The 21,456-nt window shown below is 40.5% G+C and overlaps 2 protein-coding genes across 17 annotated transcripts in view; both read left to right on the top strand.

Moving 5' to 3' along the window:
* The window catches only part of LOC121960821 (sickle tail protein homolog), a 136,231-nt gene extending 118,763 nt beyond the window's left edge, over positions 1–17,468 (top strand). For 12 of the 16 annotated variants that reach the window (XM_088072090.1, XM_088072092.1, XM_088072088.1 and 9 more), the window contains 13 exons: positions 1,894–2,033; positions 2,154–2,329; positions 5,245–5,375; positions 6,502–6,649; positions 7,795–8,287; positions 8,548–8,740; positions 8,878–9,140; positions 10,182–10,337; positions 10,613–10,735; positions 12,303–12,383; positions 12,487–14,112; positions 14,592–14,723; positions 15,754–17,468. In XM_088072090.1, coding sequence (XP_087928216.1) covers positions 1,894–2,033; positions 2,154–2,329; positions 5,245–5,375; positions 6,502–6,649; positions 7,795–8,287; positions 8,548–8,740; positions 8,878–9,140; positions 10,182–10,337; positions 10,613–10,735; positions 12,303–12,383; positions 12,487–14,112; positions 14,592–14,723; positions 15,754–16,302 — 4,211 coding nt within the window. In that variant the 3' untranslated portion in view covers positions 16,303–17,468. The remainder of the gene's footprint in view (positions 1–1,893; positions 2,034–2,153; positions 2,330–5,244; positions 5,376–6,501; positions 6,650–7,794; positions 8,288–8,547; positions 8,741–8,877; positions 9,141–10,181; positions 10,338–10,612; positions 10,736–12,302; positions 12,384–12,486; positions 14,113–14,591; positions 14,724–15,753) is intronic. The other 4 variants (XM_088072089.1, XM_042510686.2, XM_088072098.1 and 1 more) reach the window with 4 other exon arrangements.
* A 100-nt stretch (positions 17,469–17,568) lies between these two features.
* Positions 17,569–19,691, top strand: LOC121960823 (uracil nucleotide/cysteinyl leukotriene receptor). The gene is made up of 2 exons (XM_042510696.2): positions 17,569–17,682; positions 18,681–19,691. Exon 2 carries the CDS (start codon positions 18,703–18,705, stop codon positions 19,630–19,632), a length of 930 nt encoding a protein of 309 aa, XP_042366630.2. The 5' UTR covers positions 17,569–17,682; positions 18,681–18,702; the 3' UTR covers positions 19,633–19,691.
* The last annotated feature ends 1,765 nt before the right edge of the window (positions 19,692–21,456 follow it).

The raw sequence follows: 21,456 nt of genomic DNA, 5'->3' as shown, positions 1-21,456 counted from the left end.
TACATCCAGTTTAATAGGAGATAAGAGACGAGAGCTAACACAAGCTCCTCAAAGCACTACTTAAAACAAGATGCTATTACTTCTCAAGCCTGCCAAGATGATACAGCGATTCGATCTCAGCTCTGCAGCAGTTTGTGGCCAGATCTCTGATGGATAAAAAAAGATCTGCAACCTCACCAGTGGCAGAAAACACAACACTATTCATGTATCTTGAGAGCTAATCTCATGTCTTGTGACGCATTTCATGTGAAGCTTTCAGAGGGATTTAGTTGTCATGTTGTGCTTGAGCGAATCTCCAAAACAGCAGAAAAGTTTCAGTGTGGGCTTTGATCTCGTCAGACTGCCTCTGCGTCAAACATGAGAATTTAGCTGCACTTTTTTTGGCAATTCCACAAATGCTTCTTCATTGTCACTACACAGCCTGCACTTCTTTTGATGGACATCTTGTCCCCAAGGCCCCAAACACAAGCAGCAGTGTACATTGTAACCTGTAATTCAGGTCCAGGCAGCTGTTAAGTAGTAAGTAAGGAATATGTTGTGAATGGAGTTTTGGGATTAGGAAGACAAAAGGTTTTTCTTTTACTGCCCCGGCAGAGGGTGAGTTTCTGTGTCGAGGGAGCTTAGAGTGCACTGTGAACATTCCCTGACCTGTTGCATAACTCGCAGGCAGGGACACTACTCTCTTTAATGGACCTCATGTTTCTGAGGTAAAATGATTGGTTCTTCCAAATTACAAAACAAATATTTTATAACTTACCTCTGGTGGTGCCTAGCCAAGCATAGTTTTGGTTTTATTTGCCCACACTTTGAGATATTTGTCTGCGATATTTCTGCTTCTAAGCCAATATAATGGAGTTAAATGGAATTTCATTTGTGGTGCTTACAGCATTCAAAAATGAAATTTAAACCTAAACTTTTTAATGTTAAAGTCTTCAATTCAACCCACTCCAAGGAGATGTGGATTTGAACAATTTATTTAAGGAGCTGTATTTGACATTTAGAGCACATTGGCTTTAAAAAAAATAAATTTTTGAAATGTGTGTAAATTCACTCATAAAATAAATTGTATAATAAATGTGCTGTTCTCAGGGGTTTGAGAAACACTCACAGGGACTTGTGCTCTAACATGCACACATGGCTGGACTTCTACAATAATAAACAGAGATGCTCTGATTACAAGACAGAGAGAGGCAGCGCTCAAGAAGCAATTACTCCACTATATTTTTACACAAGAAACACTCATTCCTGCTATATTAATGCTTTGGCTGTAGTATGCAGAACATTTAACTGATATTAAATGCACTCCCTCGAATGACCAGCCTCTGTTTTTAGATGTGCAATGAAAATATAAAAACGTCATTAGAGTCAAAGCTCAAACCGGCATTTTTGAAAGCATGGAATTAAATTCCTATTGTTGTTGGCCATTTAGGGCTGCTCACCCAAACCACAAATATTACCTCCCTTGGTTTCCATGGTTTCAACCTCTTCTCTGTCTCTAGCGGTGACTGAAATGCTGAAATCAGCTGACAGACATTTCAGAGGTGCAGCCAACAATATGCGTGCCAGTAAATGTGTGCTTATTGTGCAGGGGGAAAGACAACCACAGAGGGAGAGTTCAGGCAATCAAACATTAGGGAACATTAAGTCAGAGCAGTGTGTTGCCAGGGAAAATGTGTTTTACAGACATGTACAGGCAACCAATAATAACCAATAATTTGTCAAGAGAAGTCAGACAGTATGACGGTGTGAGGGTTTGGAAAAGAACAACTCTGTCTGCTCCCCCTGAGGGAAGAATTTTATACATTTATGTATCTGTTCAACAGTTTTAGTGCTATTTCTACTGTATTGTTTAGTTGCATTTTTCAAGTTGTAACTTTTTTCCCACTAATACAGGTGGTTCACCAGTCATGGCACCCAAGAGCAGCGCAGCCCCATCAGATAAGGGCCCAGTTCCTCTCAAAGTCAACCTCCTGCAGTTCAGAAAGAATGTTTCTGACCTCAGGATGCAACTCCATCAGATGAGACAGCTGCAGGCAAGAACGCTTTCCCCTTTTAATTAATTTCAAGTGTGTTGGTATCCACTACAGCTTTTTGTGCTGGCCTGCTAGTTCGGGTCATCTAATATCTCATTCCCACTGTGTGCATCCCCTCAGCTCCAGAATCAGGAGGCATTACGAGTCCAGCTGAAGCGGGCAGAGCAGGAAATCAGTGTAAAACTCGCAGAGGCCATGCGGGGTGTGGAGGACCCCGTGCAGAGGCAGAGAGCTCTGGTAGAAGAGGACAGGCACAAGTACTTGGGTCTAGAGGAGCGTGTCCTTACACAACTCGGGTAAGGCTGCTCAAAATTCACTTCCATAACAGGTGCTGTGTTTTTATATAGTCTGAAATGGTTAGATAAGGTTGTTTGTATTCATTACTGAATGTTTATTGTTGTTAGTATTAGAGATGATTTAGTGCACACCCATGCGGCTCCAGTCAAGGTGTTTCCATTTATAGGAAATCCCCAAAAGGCTTCATTTTTATCAGCTTACCTGGGTTATTCACTCCTAAACTCTTTGACGAGCCAACGCCCTCTAAATTATAGCTCACAGGTTTATACAGGCAAGCAGTGCCTGCCTCTCAGAGACAGCCGACGAGAACAATGGATCCAGCTGTGGAGGAACTGCCCTGCTCTTGTGTTAATTCACTCACTTGCCAATGGGGAGCAGTATTGAATCTTTCTTATTTAGATGTTTACAGGCAAGGTCAACAGTGTTGTCTTGCTAAACAGTGGTTAACATGTGCTGCCATAAACACAGCGATATCAGCTCATGGAGACTGAGAAGTGAACGGACGGAAGTCAGTGGATTAAGCTCTCTGTTACCCTTGGTATTCAGCCAGGTATGAGTCAGCAAACCACGGCTGCTGGCACTTTAAATAAGGCTTGGTAATTAGGGTTGCTTGGCTTTAAGACCAGTGGGAGAATGTGGTGTGAAAACCACTGCCCTCTCAAGAGAAGAATTTAATCTATTGAGACCAAAAAGGGCACATTTTGTATCATTTTGCACCTCTGTGGCTACAAGAAGGCTCAGCACTTTAAATTATCAAAGTTGGACTACATGAAATAGTTTGGTCATAGTCTAAGGACAGGAATACTTGAAATAGCCTAAATACAAATTAGGACTTTCTGAAAAGATGGTTTGTCATTGTCAGTGGACAGTTTAATGATGTTGACATAAAATGGGTTAGGTGACATGCTTGTGATCCCATACCGTCAGTTTCAGTTGATAACAATATTTTAAGTATTTGAAGGAAATATGAAAGGTGCATTACAACCTCTCGAGCAAATGCTGTTTGCAGCATGTTGTTGAATGCTATTAGGGTATTCGTGGACAGTGGTGCCCCCAAGGGGTGTCAGGGCAACAAACATCCTGATAAAATGCTGCCCCCACTAAGGCTGGGCAACAAAAAGACATTATATTGTATGGAGATATGACACTATATATTGTCTTAGATATTGTTATATCATGATATGGAATACATGTTTTTTTTCCCTGATTTTAAAGGTTGCACTACCATAAATTGATGTACTTTTTTCAACTTATCAGACAGCCCTACTTGTTTTAATACTTGCCTTTATCCACTTAGTTTACTAATGATTATTGATCAAAAATGGAATTGTGTTAATATTTTTTCAAAGTACTAATACTGATTCCTACAATATTGTCACATTAAAGAGGAAATTTGGGGAAAAATAGTAATGATGGGTTCTGTCTCCCAGTCCTAGCATCTCTGAAGTGCTTTTGAGGAGATTTAAAAATACTGATATATATATATATATATATATATATATATATATATATAATCTTAATTGTAACAGTGTGAGCTGCGGTTGTAATACAGCTAAAATGGGACATTAAATATAGTTTTCATGGCAAATCAAGACTTCACTCAAGCAACCAATTTAATGTTGATTTGACCCCAAACATGTCACTAGATTGTGTATAAACCATAGTGATTTTATTAAAACGTACCAGTTGCATTAGTTGTTTTCGTACATTGCTTATAGCTACATAGTTAGTGAATTTGATCTATGAAAGTTGTAAAAATGCTATACAACAATAATCTGGTTTAGAATATAATCATCACGCCGACATGATGACTTCATGTCGACATTTACGTAGCAAGAGAATACTTGTGTAATAATTGTAAGGTGTTACGTTTAAGGCACCTTTTCCCTTAACTCTCATATTGACATAATTTTCAATAAGCTCATAAACTGACACGGCATAAAAGAATCAACAATTTATGAGCAAGGCTGCCTCTTATACTCTGAAACACAGAGATGTACATTATGGAGACGTATTGTATCTGTTTTTGTCTGTGGGAGGCTCGATTAAAAACGTGAAATCTGTTTCTTTTGTCCTCAGCTGGAATTTCCCATTGTCATTCCCATTACCAACAGGCCTTGGCATAGCAGGGCATTTAACACACTGTCTCGTTATTACCTCTCCCATTCCCTTTAGGGGAGTTCTATAAAAGAGTTTCTCAGGGGTACCTGGCCACAATGAAACACCATTTTAGTCCCTCTCATGCAATCCAACACGGCACACAATGTTATCATTCGGCACATTTCCCTGCGGAGGAGCCATTTTTCCCGAGCACTGATGTGGCTGTGAAGCAGCGTGCTGCGTTTTCTATGTGAGGAAGTGCTCTCATACAAACAAGCTCTCACTGAAAGTGTAAACATTTGTGGTTTTGATGACTATCTAGACAAAGCATTCTGATGTAAACTGGAAAGTGCAGTGCCAGGTGTTGTGTTTTGACAGTGTTAAGCCTTGTACATACTTTACATATGATCTAATTTCTTCTTTTTCTATGGATCATGTCCAAAAGTTAGCTCTCACCTTTGCCCAATCACTATCACTGTATGATCTTTCAGATAAATGATTTTGTCCTGCCCCCTGGTGTCCGCTAAGAGTAAAAAACATGCAGTTAGTAGTGGAAAAAGTCTCTCTCTTCATTAAATATTGCCTAACTAGGTACATGCCAGAATTAAAGAAAAATAGACCCTGAAGTTGAATAACATATATAAATTGAAACATTTAATCACGAGTTTCCACTCATTTTTCATTTCTGTTGTTGAATATACCAAATGTGCTCAATATTCTGTTTACTGACTGAATTGTTGTTAGAATACCGGATTATTACTCTCAACTCGAAATGTTTTGTCCTCTCTGTTGAGCATTTTGTTTTCCTCTGCAGTGAGCTGGAGCAGTATGTCGGCTCTCTGCAGAAAGACTCAGCAGCGACACACAGAGTAGTGACCCTGAAGGACGTGGAGGAGGGAGCGGTGACTCTGAGGAAGGTGGGAGAATCTCTGGCAGGGCTCAAAGGTAAGACAACAGACAATATTCTCATTACTGCATACAATATTGTGTGTAGCATTTTTGCTACTTGTTAAATATTGGACGTGAGGCTGGGTAATGATGAGAGCTGTAATTCTGTGGGCTATTTTCCAATATCAGTATATATCACGAGATGTCGCATAAATATCCGTTAAGATGTGGTAAAATAGTTTAACTGATGTTCAAAGCACTAAAATAGGTTCCACTATTATGGAATACAAGTGGTGGAATTGTGGACATGTGTATAACAAGGATTTTAGTTACTAGTGTTGTGAGTTTTTAATTATGTATTTTGGAGAACGGTGTCGGAAACAGATCGTATTACGTCTCCTAAAAATTTGATGAAGTACTTTGATATTAAATTATTGCTCAGACATATCAGCCAACCAACTGGTTGACTGATGATATGATCTTTGTTTCTTCCTTTCCAGACAAACAAACTCTTTCATATAAAACCATAATTGTACTGTCAGGGCAATTAGCATTTTCACCTTTTTGTGTGTCCATAGTCAGAAGCCTCTCTGCAACAAGAACACAAACGAAAAAAGCTAGGGAAAAACTGTATTTATATTTATTATTATTAAACATTTAAAATTATGATGCAGAATTATTGTATTTTTTCAGCGCTTTTTCAGGTAATTTCCTTGCTTTTTTTTCTTTATTTTGTTTTTTTTTTTTTTTTCTTTAATTTGTTTTTAACTAATTCTAATTTAAGGTATTTTTCTTGTACTATTCACTAATTCATTGCTAATTTCTGGGTAATTTCTTCTTTTATTTCTCACAGCCATCTTCCCATATTTTTTTTAAAAATCAAGCCAATTTGCTAAGGTTTTAAAGGGTTAAAGGTATATCTGAATAACTTTTTTCACGGGTGATATTTATTTCATGTTATAGCTATGGCCGGTCATCGATGAACACTATTAATATGAGTTTCACTGAGGAGTTGTAGTGTCATGACAGTCTAAATGTTATTCTGCAGCTTTTACACACTATAAGAAATAATATGCAGGTAGAGATAATATAAAACTTCTTCAGTCACACATTTAAACACTGGTTATCCTAAAACAATAGCTGTTTGCAAAAAGTGTGCATGTCTCTGTGTGTGTCTCCTCAGGAGAGTTCCCGGCCCTACAAACCAGAATGCGGTCAGTGCTGCGGGTGGAGGTGGAAGCTGTCAAGTTTTTGAAGGAGGAGCCTCATAAACTGGACAGCATGCTGAAAAGGGTCAAGAGCCTGACGGACACACTCAGCAGTCTGAGAAGGTAGAGGAAAGATGAGGAATAAATGTCAGTGGAGATAAAGTGGGGATCAGGAGAAGAGGTGCTGGAGCGAGAGAGGGAATTTAAGATGAAAACAAAAAGCACTCTGCGGAGCCCCTCACAGGGGCCTGTGATGTGCGAGATCGTACCATTTGATTACACTGGCAGGCCTGCCTTCATCCTATCGAAGAGGTCATTCAGTGTGGACAGACAAGTGTGGCGTCCATCTTGATTTACTTCCATTGCCTTCACTGAACCGATAAGTGAATTAATACGGTGGACACTGTGGCACCCCATTTCCATTTTAATATGTCACAGATACCAAGTTCACTCTTGACTGTTCTTTGTGTCTCCCTCCATGACTCTCGTCTTTTACCCAAAACAGTCACCAAACACTGAGAGTCACCATGAGACATTGCATCATAGCTTTTGGTGGTGTTTTTACCCCTTATGTCAGAATTAATAAAATAAAATGTAAACTTTCAGTTTAGTAACAGGGTCGTGGGATTTCGTGATAGCATTTTCCAGGCCTGGAAAAATTATGAAATTGGTAAAAATCATTGAAGGTTTTGAAAATGTTATACAATTTTGTCATGTATAATGAAATTAATTGTCACAGTTATCTTCTGGGAATAACCTTCCACAAAATGAAACATAAAGGTGAATTTATTGTCTCTAAATTAGCTGTTGACACAACATAGCTCTAATATGTGTCAGCTTAGGGCCACACAATATATCATTTATGGATATGTCAGTGCGCAATAGTGGCACCACAAGATGCTTGATTTTTTTGCTTGATTTAAAAGGAAAACACACCGTTTTTCATTTTCCATGTCTAATACTGGCCAAGCCTTCCCCTTTATGACAGATTACATGTATGTGTGAAATAGTGTGTTGGCATTTGTTATTGGAAGTCTTCCTGCCTTTGTGTAGAGTAAGTATCATAATAGGTCCAGCAAGTGCCATATACACAGTGAATTGCATGCTTTTGCAAATGGAAATTTAATCGCAGGTCATTAAAAAAGTCATGGAAAGTATTTTGTTCATGAAAATGTGTGGGAACCCTGTAGTAATAACAAGTTTTGAGCAAGCAAACATTTGAAGATGTTTTCACATGACATCACATACTGTTTCCCTCCTCTGTGCAGATGTGCCACCGAGGGCCCTCAGAAAGGACCAGATCCTTCTACTAATGTCCCAGTGGACAACAGCCCTTCAGCAGCAGCAGCAGCAGAAGCCCCAGCAGAAGCATCAGTCCAGCCCGGCTCCACATCAGCCCCACTGGAGCCCCAGAGCTCCACCATCAAATCTGAAGTGATGCCATCCTCTCCGGTGGTCATCCATCATGTCCAGAGCTCTCCGGTCCACATGCAGCAGTCCCAGCAGTCCGCAGCCTTGACAGCCCAGCCCAGTCCACCGCTCACCCCCAGCCCTTCTCACGTCCCCAGTCCCAACCTGAGCAAGAGTCAGGGCCGGGAATCTCCCAAGGGGGCTGCCTCGGATCCGCCGAGTCCTGCCCGCCATAAGAAGACACAAGGGAACTCAGTGAATAATGGCAACGGCACTGCCACCCAGGGCCTTGTCATAGAGGAGCTCCAGAACAGTCAGGACAAGTGCAAAAACAGAGCTATGTCCATAGAGGTGTGTTTAGTCGCCTTATAATTATAATTCTCTTTCAGTCTTGGTTTATTTTTATCCAGCATAGTAAAGCTGTGGTGATTAGTAATTTCTCTCATTAACATCCTGTTAATGTCAGCAGTTATTCTGAATAGATTAAATTTGCACTTTAGGACACCTGTTGTTAGGTACTTTTTGTTTTTGTCGTAGGAATAAAATTCCATCACTCAGCTTTGTCAGACTCAGTGAACTTGTGAGGAACTTTCTCTCTTTTCTCCTCGTAGGCTGCAGAGAAGGAGTGGGAAGAGAGGAGGCAGAACATGGGCCATTATGATGGAAAAGAGTTTGAGAAGATCCTCCAGGAGGCCCAGGCCAACATGATGAAGGGTATTCCCAGTCTAGAGGTGGAGGAGAACCCAGCACTGCCGCCTACTGCCGCCATGGAACAAGCAGACAACATACCACAGTCACCAACAGGTAAGTTGACCATGATGATGGCTTTTTTGCAGAAATGCGTGCGTGTCTGTTTTTTCCCAAAATATAAAAGTAGAGTTTTATGAGTGCTGGTGTTGCCCTCTTAAATAATTTCACATCTTGCTATTTTTGGATAACAGAAGAGCCCCAGTCTGAGCCTCACTCTGACAAAGCAGCCAACAGGGGTCCTGAAAAACTCCCAAAGCCGGTGATGGAGAAACCTGCCAAACCTGTACTGGAGAGATCCTCGAAGTCTGCCACCAAGCCAGCTCCCACTGAAAAATGCAGCAAGTCCCCACCACCTCCTCCTCCAAGAAAGACGTTCACCAGCTCGAGCTCAGGCATGACCACCACACGCTCTGGCGAAGTGGTCTACACCAGGAAGGAGTCTGTCACAGCACAGGTGAGTCTGACAAGGGGTTGTCTTGACATTTTTTATGTATTTAAGTAGCAAGAGCCAGGACGCGATTAGCTCAGCTAAGCCTAGCATACCTTAGCATGAAGACAGGAGAAATAATAATATTAATAATAAAAACTTTATTTATAGAGCACTCTTCATACAAGGGATGCAGCTAAAAGTGCTCAACAATAAAAATGCAACACAAAAGCAAAAAGAAAACAAGATAAGGCAATCAAAAGACAGTGGATGATAAACAAAATATAAAGGTTAAGGGAAAAAGCACAGAGACCAGTAAGAATAGTAAAAATGAAAGAATTGAACTAATAATTACAAGAATTACATGAAATAAAAGCCAGACTACATAAATAGGTTTTCAGCTGTCACTTTAAAATGTTTATTGAGCCTGCTTCTCTTAAAGCTTTTGGAAGGTTATTCCATCATTTGGGGCATAGTTTTTCTTTAAAAAAAACTAAATATTTATAAAAAATAGTTGGTAATGAATCATTTTTTTGACAACAGACAGATCTTTTAATCAACTAGCCATTGCAACTGTATTTGTATAAAGTCTTTGGTAATTTAATTTATTACAAAACATCATATTTCTGTGAAATGTAAAGTGACGGAAGCATTCAGATAAATGTAGTGAAGTAAAAAGTACAATATTTCCCTCTGAAATGTGGTGGGCTTAAAGTGTAAAGTGGCATAAAAGGATAAAACTTAAGTAAAGCAAAAATACCTGAAATTTTAATGTAAGTGCGGTACCTGAGTAAATGTACTTGGTTACATTCCACCACTGTATAGAATGATAGAGAGTCTGCAATATAGGCTGGTCCAAAACCTTTAAAGGTTTTAAAGGCAAGCAAAAGAACCTCAAAAAATACTCTAAAAGATACTTAGTGCCAGTGGAGAGTAGCTAAAATCGGGGTAATATGCTCCCTCCAACTTGTTTTGGTAAAAAATCTAGCAGAACAAATTAGTGAAACAGTTTGACTGGCATGTTGGAAAAGTGATAACTAGATCATTTTTATCCAATAATTCTAACAGGAGGGTGAGGAGGACGCTCCACCTCCCAGTCCCCAACCCAAACCCAACAAGGTCCCACCAGAGACCAAGCCGAAGCCAGCCACCCCTCCCCCCATCACTGCCTCTGTTTCCAGAGAAGAGGAGGATGAAGGAGACAAGATCATGGCAGAGCTCCAGGTTAGATGTACACTCCATCACTCAGACACATACACAATCCCTCTAACATGCGAACAATCTGTTGTTTCTACATTTTGGGAGCGGGTCTGTCGTTTCTTCCTGTGGTGGTTTTCTTTCTCAGAAATGGCAAAGGATGAGCAGCTGCCAAAGCTCCTTGATTTTTTAATTTCACTTTGTCACGTGCCAGGTCCTACAGCCGTGACAAACGTGAAGATACTCCTTCCTTCCTCAAAATCCTTGTTCCCATTTCGCCTTCACTTGTCTCCACTCCTCAGGTTTTCCAGAAGTGCACAGTTAAGGATGTAGGGGTGAAAAATTTGGTAGAACCCACACCTCGAATTGAACCGCAAATCAGAGAGCTAAGACCAGGGGCCTTAATGCCCCTCAAAGAGAAAAAGGTAAAATATACGTCGCCGTGCAGCTACCCACCTAACTGCCTGCCTCTGCCCACTGTCTGATACAATCGATGGCTGTGTCTTAACACTTCTACAACTTCTGCACCCTTGCTTTGGCTCGAGAGAAACCTGTAACAGCTGCCTCCAAAAAGCTCCTTTCCTTGCTGCCTCAGTTTCCTCCCCTCTTTGATTCTGCTGGATCTCAGCTTGAATACTTCAGGATTAAGTCTGCATAAAATGAAGCCTCTGAAAAGATGCTGTGTCTCTTGTGCGCCTGGACCAGACAATGATGTGTTTCGCGACTCATTTAAGTATCACTTGTCAATAAAGACCTCGGCACTGTATTCTACAGGCAATTAAATCGTCTTCTGTCTTTCTTTAATTATTTGTCCTCGTACAAAATCAACAGAACAAATATTTCTTAAGTTTTTGACAATTGAGAGAAACAAACGTAGTTCAAACTCACTTTGCAGACACAACCTGTTTTTGCAGACTTGGTTCACTAGAGGTCGGTCTGGCCACTTTGCATGCTACTCTCCCTCACTTATACTTTTCTGAAAGGATTACTTTTCTGTTTCTCTTCGTCTTTGCACAACTTTACTTCAGTTTGCTTTCCCAGCTTTACACCTAAATAACCAGCACAACTCTATGTTTTCACATTTAGGTTAAAACTTACACACATTTGTTGTGATTTCCATGTGACAAAGAGAACAGGTATGTTCAAATGCAACAAATTTGACTAGTTTACAGATAAGTTAAAACATTATCAGCTCAGAAGCATATCAGTAGTTATTCTAAATCAGTGGTTCCCAACTGAAGGGTCGTGGTCCAAAAGAGGGTCGGTGGTCCATTCTGAATGTAGTGCAAATGACTTGAATTTGTAAAAAAACACACTTGATCTTGAAGTAGACTGATTTTCAGGCACAGAGCTTTTATTTTGAAGTGCAGTTTCCGTTTTTTTCTTGCAGTGTTTTATTTCATTGTGTACATGTTAACAAATACCCTTGAATATGGAGTTATATATCTAATGTATGAACCTTGAACTAATGACTAAGAAATCTGGACTCATTTAAGGTAAAAATGGCTAAGATTATGCCCCAAATGAAAGTAGCGTGAGAAGACGCTTGCATGCTATCAGCAGAATACAATCTGAACAACGCAGAAAAACGGATGTTTAAAGGTTAATAGGAAAATAACTAGAAACCACAAGGACAGGCAGTTCCTTGAAATGTATAAAAAAAAAAATATGAAAATGACAGTTGTGTTATCAACAGTGAAAGTGCAAAAGCGAACAGGCAAGCTCATTTGGCTGTTGTAAAATAGAGCGGCTTATCGTCTTAGCTTTTAAACAGTAATATTTATTCATTTTCCCTGCATGAATTTTGATTTAATATCACACAGTAGAAAACTGGAGTCAGTCTGAGTAGGACACAATTTAAGAAGGTAATCGCCCAGTGCAGTGTTGACAGCGTGAATGCAATTGCTGTAATATATGTGAATTTATACTTAACACGCAGCCACCTGACACACCTGTTGCACAGTAATATTATTCCCTCACACACTGTCCTAGCAGAGCTCAGAGCCCACTCGAGAAGAAAAAGATCCAGACACAGATGAAAATGGGAACACTACTGTCCGACAGAGCCAAGGGGTATGTTTCTATTATTTACATTATATTAACATTATATTCATGTATACTTAAAGCATGTTCTAGATTTTGTGATGTTTTTAACAGCTGCATCTTCATTTCTCAGGTCATATACTACGTGACTGGACAGATTCCCAAAGAACATCCACCCCCATCAGGAACGGAGGAAACCCCTGAACACCGAGAGCCCACACAGCCTCCATCACAGGTGTCAAATGTCAATGCTAATGACAATTCTCCAAGCCAGCAGCAGCAGCCACCTCTGTCTCCACCGCCCAAATCACCCCCACCTATATCACCTAAACCTGTGGGACTGAAAGGGTTTAAACTGCCAAGGAAGCAAATTAAACGCTCCGAATCCTTGAAGACCAGCGCAGAAATGGAGAAGGGAAAAATCCTCAACAAAATTAACACTGAAAAGAACAGTAAAGTCATCCAACAACGTGTTTCTTCTAGTAAGAGTATCATACCTGAACCTGTGGCAACCACAACAACCAGTATCATGAAAGAGGCAACTAAAAGTTGTGTTGCTCCACCAAAAAAGGCTCCCTGTGAGGACATTGAACCATCTAAAGCTAAGTGTGAGGAGGATAATGACGAGGCCAGTCTTAGTCCTGACTTACCTGGAGAAGAGGCGCCGCCGCCCCCTGACAACATAGCATTCATGATCACTAACACCAAAGTCCAGGCTCTGTCCTGTGGCGAGTACCAGGATCTGGTCAATGCCAAGAAAGGAAGCGTCCAGACTGTTACTGTAGGAAACGTCGCAAACCGAGGGAACACCATAGCGGATCCCACGGTCCCGCAGGATAACGGCTTCAACAAGAAGCCCGTCATCATCATTTTTGACGAGCCCATGGACATCCGCTCAGCGTACAAGCGCCTGTCCACCATTTTTGAATGCGAGGAGGAACTGGACAGGATGCTAGCGGCAGAGTGCATTGAGGAGGAGAGCGAGGAGTCGGACACGGAGAGGAGTGTTGGGCTGCAGGGTAAAGCGGCAGGGATCGAGGTAGTCGATGGCAAAAACGCTCCACAGGTCACTTCAGACCACGTTAGCTTATCATCTTCATCTTCGTCTTCAGTGTCTGAGCTGACGGACAGTGGGGTGAACTCGGAGTCAAATGGGGACACCAAGCAGGATGGTAAGAAGAAGTTCAAGTTTAAGTTCCCGAAGAAACAGCTGGCCGCACTCACCCAGGCGATTCGCACAGGCACAAAATCGGGCAAGAAGACTTTACAGGTGGTTGTGTACGAAGACGAGGAGGAATCAGATGGTACAATCAGGCAGCACAAAGAAGCAAAGAGATTTGAAATTGCACGCTCAAAATCAGTAGCAGACACTCCCAAGGCAACGGGCTCGACCGTGCTGAAGAAGCAGAACTCAGAGTCCCTTTACAGGACGGATGAGATCCGGAAGAACACCTACAAGACGCTGGACAGCTTGGAGCAGACCATCAAGCAGCTGGAGACCACTATCAGCGAGATGGGACCATGCTCTCCTGAGGAGCCAGTCGGCATGGAGGAAGCTAAAGCAGAGAATGGGAAAAGCTCAGAAGGAGTGGGGCTGAAGAGGTCTTCCTCTCTCCCTACCTCCCGAGGGTCAGCCCCTAAGGTATCAAGCAAAAATCCATTGCTGAAGAAGACTAAACCGCAGCTCCTTCCTCGCCCTGTAGTCCTCCCTACTACCACCACCACCACTGTCCCCAGTGCCCCCAGCACCGTACAACAGGTCTCTCTTTAGCTCTTGTTGCTCCGGGAGGCTTTGGGTCCTTCTTTTGTTCAGTTTACAACCTACCTTCACTCCAACTCTAACCACTGAAATTACAAAATCCATTAATCCACTCCACAGGTGCTTGGAAATGTTGGAAATGTCCCCCGTGGCTTTCTGCCTCTGTGAAATCATGGTGACATGATTGGGGGTGGCATTTTGTTGGGTTATTCCTCCTTCAGTTCATTGCTAAACCTCTGAGTGGCAAACTCATCATCAAAAACACTGTCATGATGATTAAGCTCTGATATCTTTCTTATTCTTGACTGCATGTACTACTGTGTATAAAGGTTTATGGTCCCACTGGGTGCATGATCTTTCACTGGTGTTGATGGTTGAGGTGTTAGTGCCTTGATTTTTCATACTTCCTTTATGGTGTGTGTTTTTTTCTTTCTTTTGTTTTATTTCTTGTTTTGTTTTTCGTTTGGATTCGTTTGCAGAACACCAGTGTCGCTTCCCCTACTAGTCGGATGCCCGTCCCTTTGTCTGCGAAGTCCAGGCAGTCGCCGGGTACTACTGACAAAGCAGGAAAACAGCAAAAACTGCAGGACGCTCAGAGGCAGTTCCGACAGGTAGTTTTACTGTAGGGCCTTACTAGAGACTAGAGGAATCAAACATATAGGGATCAAAAACATGAGGCATGTATTATTAGAGGAAAAAAGACTACCAAAGCTGTGAGATTTCAAGTGTGTTTGAGAAAAAAAAAAAAGAAAACGTCACCACGGTGACGACTGTGGATCTGTTAATGTTTCTCTCGAGTCTGCTCTGACAAGAAGGCATGTTTGACTCTTGACTGTTACCCCATAACATCACTGTACTGTAAGCTTTTGCATGTCCACACTGCTCATGGTTTTCACTGTGTTGGTGACTAAACAAACAAAAAAAAAACGGAGAAATGGCAAAGAAAAGTGGAATCCTGCCCTGTCATCATCTGTCATCACATCTCCAGTTCCCATCACAGCTGAGTTCCTAAACAGTGTCGCCAAATTCCCAGGATGCTTTATGGCTATGTTAAAATACCAACCTAACTGACTTTTTCGGCTATGCTCCTCCCTTCTCACCATGCACCTCTGCTCAAACCCCCAACACAGCTTCTTAACCTCACGGTGATATATTTCTTTAGCCTCGAGACCACGCCACAACTCACCATCTTGCATCGTCCCAGTTTCAGTGGAATACCAGCCCACATCTCCCCTGTCTGCTCCCACTCTTCAAACTCTTAACCCTGTTATCTAATTCTCTCCAGCCTTCCTTTGCATCGTTGCCTTGTGAATTTTCCCCCCACACAGCCCCTTAACGAGGCCTAACTCTAACACGGGCAGTCTGTGAACGCCCCCTCCTGTCTGTCATCGCACGGTCTAACCTTTGCACTGTTCTGTTTCTTGGTAACATGTCTCTCAGTTCATAAAACCTAGTAAAAACAGGCCTTTTGTATGTGTATTGGTGTCTTTTAGTTGTGTCTCAGTAATGTTTGTAGTCTTAGTGTGTTTCTGTGTGCATAACTTGTAGTTTTTTTTAACATCGTCTTGACTTTTACATGTATTATTTGACCAGATTTCTTTTTTTGACAACCAGTATCTGTTTTGGCATCTCTGTTTGCAGGCTAACGGAAGTGCTAAAAGAGTGGGAGGGGATCATAAAACTACTTCCCCTGCTATACCCACCTCTAAAATCCCTGCTTTTTATCCTAGCTCTACTAAAGGCAGCTCCCAGTCTGCACAAAACTCAGATGCTACTAATCCCATTAACCCTTCCTCCTCCTCCTCCTCCTCCTCTTCCTCCTCCTCCTCTTTGACAAAGTCCTCCATCCTGTCCTCTCACGCTCCTCGTTCCGGTTCCTCCTCCCACATCCCCTCCCTGTCTAACGGATCCCTCAAACTCCCCACACCTTCACAGCACACAGGTAAAGCTCTCTCGTTCTCCTCGCAGACTCAGAATGGTCGAGTGCACTCCTCCTCCTCCTCTTCATTCTCCTCCTCCTCCTCCTCCTCATCCTCCTCCCCCTCCCCTCTGTCGCCCACACCTTTGGGCCCAGGCGGAAAGAGCATCCGCACCATACACACCCCCAGCTTCACCAGCTACAGGTCCCACAACGGCAGCAGCGGCAAATCCTGCATCCCAACAGCCACAGCAGCTAAGGACACAACCTAGCCCCGTTATCGCCCCTCTGGCTTTTACCGCAATGCAGGTAGAGCTGCTCATCTTTAATTTTATATAGTTTTGGTTTGCTATTTGTTTGTTTTGTTTTTTTTTCTGTCTTTGAACGTTTTTGTAAAAGTATTAAGTGATGCACTCCCCCACTTCATGTTTTATTTGACACTGGCATTCTCGCACCAACGCTTCTATGTATTTGTTTTAGTTGCAATTTCCTGTATTGCAAAATACTTAACCTGGATTCTGATTCTTCTTGAAGGTGTACCAGATGTTCTGACAAAAATATTTTATAATGGAACTAAAAAAAAATGAAATAAAAAGATTTAGTTTTACCACTTTGTAGTTGAAGTGGAAAGCTCTCATGGTGTTGAAAATCTATTTTTCTTGCTCTAGCTATGAATAGGGAATATAGAGTTGATGTACAATCACAAAGTACCATGTAAAAATGTTGTTTTATTTTTCAAACCAGAGATTGAATAACCATAGTGTATTTAATCTTCTATATTTCTTATGTTGCCAGACATTCAACGCAGCCCTTGTAAATGCCTTTTATGAGTGTATACACAATGTATACAGACATTTTAAACTCATTATTAACTTCTGTTTTCTAAGAGTATTTTCTTATTTTTCACCCATATGAACTGCCAATTTCTTTTACAGATATGTAAAACTGGTATCATAAGGACTACAAGTTTTCATTTTAGTGTGCCTATTTGCCAAAGTTGTTGTATAATGACTCACTTCAGGCCTAATCCAGTCACGAGATTTAGGGTAATTTACATGCACCCTGTTGGTTTGATGGCTGAAGTGTTGACCAGTGTTTGTACTGCTGGTCTCGGTTTGTTAAGTTAACATGTATTGTTGTCTAAATGTAAACTGTACTAAAAATAAAGTGAATCAGTTCTACCACAATGTACATAGATGCTTCTACTAAGAAAATAAGTAGTTTTGTTAACATACCAAAGTTTATTTGTATGCATGCCTTTCAAATACTTTAGGAGAGTGGTGTTAAAGAAGAATTATGTTTGCACAGATAGATTTTTGTAAATATCTGGTTTTCTCTCATTTTTGTAAAGCTTTAAATCATACTATAAAGGAGCAATGTGGTAAAGACAAAACTGTGTTGGAGTAGCAACAATAAAGACTTGCATGCTTGTAATGCATTGAGCTTTAATGTTTTTAATTTGGTCTGTGTTTGGCTTCCTGTTTAATTCTTCTGTGACTGTGTGTGTGTGTGGGGGGGGGGGATATATATAGTGGAGGCGCACCAACATAGCAGTTCTCACTTCAGCTAAACCTGTCTCCTCTGCTCACAAGTGATTTGAGTTAGAAAACACGCAGAAGATTTCTGGATTCTGCATCTCATCTTCAGTTGAGGTAAGAATATCAGGAATAACGCGAATGATCATTTACACAATACTATATATGAGGCCTCCATGTCCTAAATGTGTTCTTACAATCTTGCAGTGGATTATGTGATATGACAGTAAAATACAAAGATTAGTTTTAACTACTAAGCATGTAGCATGACTTCATAAGATTTGGCATTTAACCAAAGCATTCATTTACCTAATGTCACTGAGCACTGAACAAGAAACAAGATTTTCAGAAGATGACGGTGACGAAAGATGACGAAGTGCTTAGTGACACCGTCATCTTTTGAAAATCTTGTTGCTTGTTTTAAATTAAATTTCAAAACAGTGAACCAGGGTTAAGGAGAAGTGTAGGTACGTTTAATTACATTGGTATGGTTTGGTGATACTATATGCACCAGATGGTATTTTGCATTAATAACAAGTATTTTTGTTATTTTATTACACAAATATATTCCACTTGATTCAAACATTTCTACTGTTTACTCTATGCATAGTCTTAAGATGCACATTGTATCCACAGACATGTTGTTCATGTAGCTGACAATGCTTCATAAAAATTAAAACTGATCATTTCATTCTTGATTCTTCCTTAACCAGCTTTTAAGCATCACAGAAAAATAATTAAAACCTGGGGACGTTTTGATATGGACTCAAAGGGAGTTCCATTTGTGTTTAATCCATTTGGGTTGTATAGCTAAACTTTTTTTCACTCAAATAAAATGTCTAGTTTATCTGTGGTTAATCTTTTTCTGGTATTAGCTGATTATATGCAGTGTGTCTGCTGCACTGCTCTCCGACGCCTTGCAATGACGCTTCCTGTTTCTAACCACCCAAATTAACACATGATGTTGCATGTGGGTTGATATCACTCACATCATGCTACTCATCTCTTGTCATACACACACCCTGGATTTTGGTTTCATTATGATATACTGTTTTTTGTGAATTGCTAGACTGCTGGCCATCATCATAACAGTATTTGTGTCTGTGTTGCCACAGGCTGATCCTTTCCACAACAACAATGAACATCTCTGAGGAGGAGATACAGGGCTTCTACAGCAGTGACTCCCACTACGAGAACATGATATTTTCTACATTTTACATCCTGATTTTCATCATTGCTGTGCCTGGGAATGCCTTGGCGCTGTGGGCCTTCTTTCACCAGGACTGCATGTCTCCGACTAAGGTCTTTCTGAGGCACTTGTCCATTGCAGACATTTCTTACATCCTCATTTTGCCTATGCGAATAGTTTACCACCTTTCTGACAGCCACTGGCCTTTCGGACATGTCCTCTGTCAACTAGCAGGCTTCCTCTTTTACCTTAACATGTATTGCAGCTTATACTTGATGAGTTTCATCAGCCTGGACAGATTTCTGGCTGTGGTTTTTCCTATAAAATCACACTCAGTCAGGAAGGCTTTGAATGCAAAGGTAGTTGTTGGCATACTTTGGGTGGTAGTTATTGTGTCCATGAGTCCTATACTTTTCTCTAAAAAGAGCGTGACAAACAACTCAACTGGCATCTGCAACAAGCTCTACTTAGAAAAGACTTCACCCAGTGCTTTAATTTCAACTATTGTGGCATTTGTTATTCCCCTTTCAACCATCATGGTCTCCTACATACTGATATTGCTGAAACTGAGGTCAGTCAAGCAACAGGGAGAACGACCAGTGAAAGACAAAGCAATAAGAATGATCATCCTCATCCTGTTGAACTTCCTGTTGGCCTTTGTGCCCTACCATGTGAGCAGGGTAATCTACATCGAAAGCCACAGGCATGTCGATGTGACTGCAGCCAGCCGCGACTCACTGGGACGAGCCAATCGGATCACGTCTGCACTGACCTGTGTCAGTGGTGTGCTGGATCCTGTGATGTACTTCTTCCTGAACCGTGCATACAGGAACACACTGCTTCAGCTGTTCTGTAAAAAAATGGAGACTGAACAATAAGCAGCAAACATCATGTACTCAATAAATTTTTTTAAAATAAAATTCTCCTCCTTTGTATCATTTTTAGAGAGGTGGTCACACATGAATGCATTCGAGTCAATGCATTCGTAGATTTCTAAAAATGTAGGGTTACAAAATAATGTAAGGCAAAGGTTTGAACTCAAATCTGACAACTTTAGACTTGGCATAATCGAAAAGGACTTGCAACTCAACTTGAACGTCAATGGCTTGTGACTTCACTTGGATTTGAGCCTTTTGGCTTTAAAATATTTAATACCTTCCACCAAGCCCAAAGATTAAATAGTTTGTCATTAAAAAAATGTGCCGCTAGTCAATTCATTTCTCTTTATTTCCTGAATCGACTAACTGATGACACTTAATTCCCCAGATTTGTTTGAACCAATGCAACAGCATCCAGTAAAGCTGCAGAAGAGAGCCATGGAAAACTAACATTACATTACTGAGCGACAGCAGGAAAGAAGGTGATACCAAAGATAATCTTCTTCATGTACTAAAACAATGCAGATGTCAACTACAAACGCATAATGCCGTATGTAAAATATAAAGGTTGAATATTACGGAGACGCAAAAATTTCCAACAAATTTTTTTAAACAAATAAATACCTTATTTTGGGGGGTATATTTCATATATCATTACTCTGTTGTGAAAAAAGCATTACATGTGATGACCAAGAATTTTGACTTTAGGACTTGAAACTCAAAGTTTGGGACAAGGGCCTTGACATGAGACTTGTCAGCCGTGACCTCTGATTAAATCTACGGCACAGGTATGAAAAAATATATATGTTTAGATATTTTTTTCATACCTGTGCCGTACAGGCTATGTATTCTTCCTGTTTACCAGGGAATTTCTTAAATTGTATATTCTAAGAAATGGGGATCAGTCAGTTTTGTTCATAATTGACCTGCTATTTGGAGAGACTTAGTAGGTCAAGAGGCACTCCAGTTAGTCTCGGGGATATTTGATAATTTACCAGCAAAAACATTTTTATATATATATTTTTTGTAACACAATGTAAGACTTCTCTTGATTGGGCTGTTTGTTATGGTGACCAAACATTACAGTTGAAAAATGGAGCTTCCTCTTAAGTATTTCTGATGAAAAAAACTGAAACAATGGAACCATTTTCTGTCTACTTTTCACTCTCTAACTTTTTAGGAAGTTAAGATAATATCCCTCTACCTAGAAATCTTGTTTGCAGCTTATCTAAGACATAAAGTGGCAAAGGGTTAGGCTATTTTTAACCAAAATTGCAAAACTTCCTTTTTATTCACTGGAAGGCCACATTTGATATAACTCACTACTACAACACAGACCCATGGCCTTTCAAAATAGTTCTGCAAGATCATTTATTGCCCATGACACAATCAGTGGTACTCAAGTGCAAATTTGAGATATGCAACTTGTAATTTACTTGAGTCCTCTCTTTTCATGCTACCCTACATCTAGAAATATTGAACTTTCTAATTTCTACTTCATTACAATTATCTGACAGCTTTATTGATTTATTTATTTTATTTATTTATTCTTAAAAAAATACGAATTTTACACACAATTAATTTGAACATCCTAATAGTTTATACAAGTAAGCCAACATCTGGAAAGGCAACTATTTTGATTCTGTTAATTATTTTTAAAGGTTTTAATGTATTTCTAGACTGTTGGTTGGACAAAAATGGTGTGAAGGTGTCACTTTGAGCTTTGGATATAATGCATTCCCCACTATTTTTATTATTTTTTAAGTCAACAGAATGATACATAAGTTAATCAGAAGCATCATTAATTCATAGTTTGAAATGAGC

The sequence above is a fragment of the Plectropomus leopardus genome, chromosome 21 (genome assembly GCF_026936395.1).
Source record: "Plectropomus leopardus strain MGB_pleo_1.0 chromosome 21, ASM2693639v1, whole genome shotgun sequence".
Taxonomy (NCBI): domain Eukaryota; kingdom Metazoa; phylum Chordata; class Actinopteri; order Perciformes; family Serranidae; genus Plectropomus; species Plectropomus leopardus.
The sequence above is the reverse complement of the archived record's forward strand: the minus strand, read 5'-3'. Positions and strand labels throughout refer to the sequence as shown.

Coding starts and splice junctions, on each gene's coding strand:
- LOC121960823 (XM_042510696.2), top strand. CDS start 18,703: ATGAACATCTCTGAGGAGGAGATACAGGGCTTCTACAGCAGTGACTCC.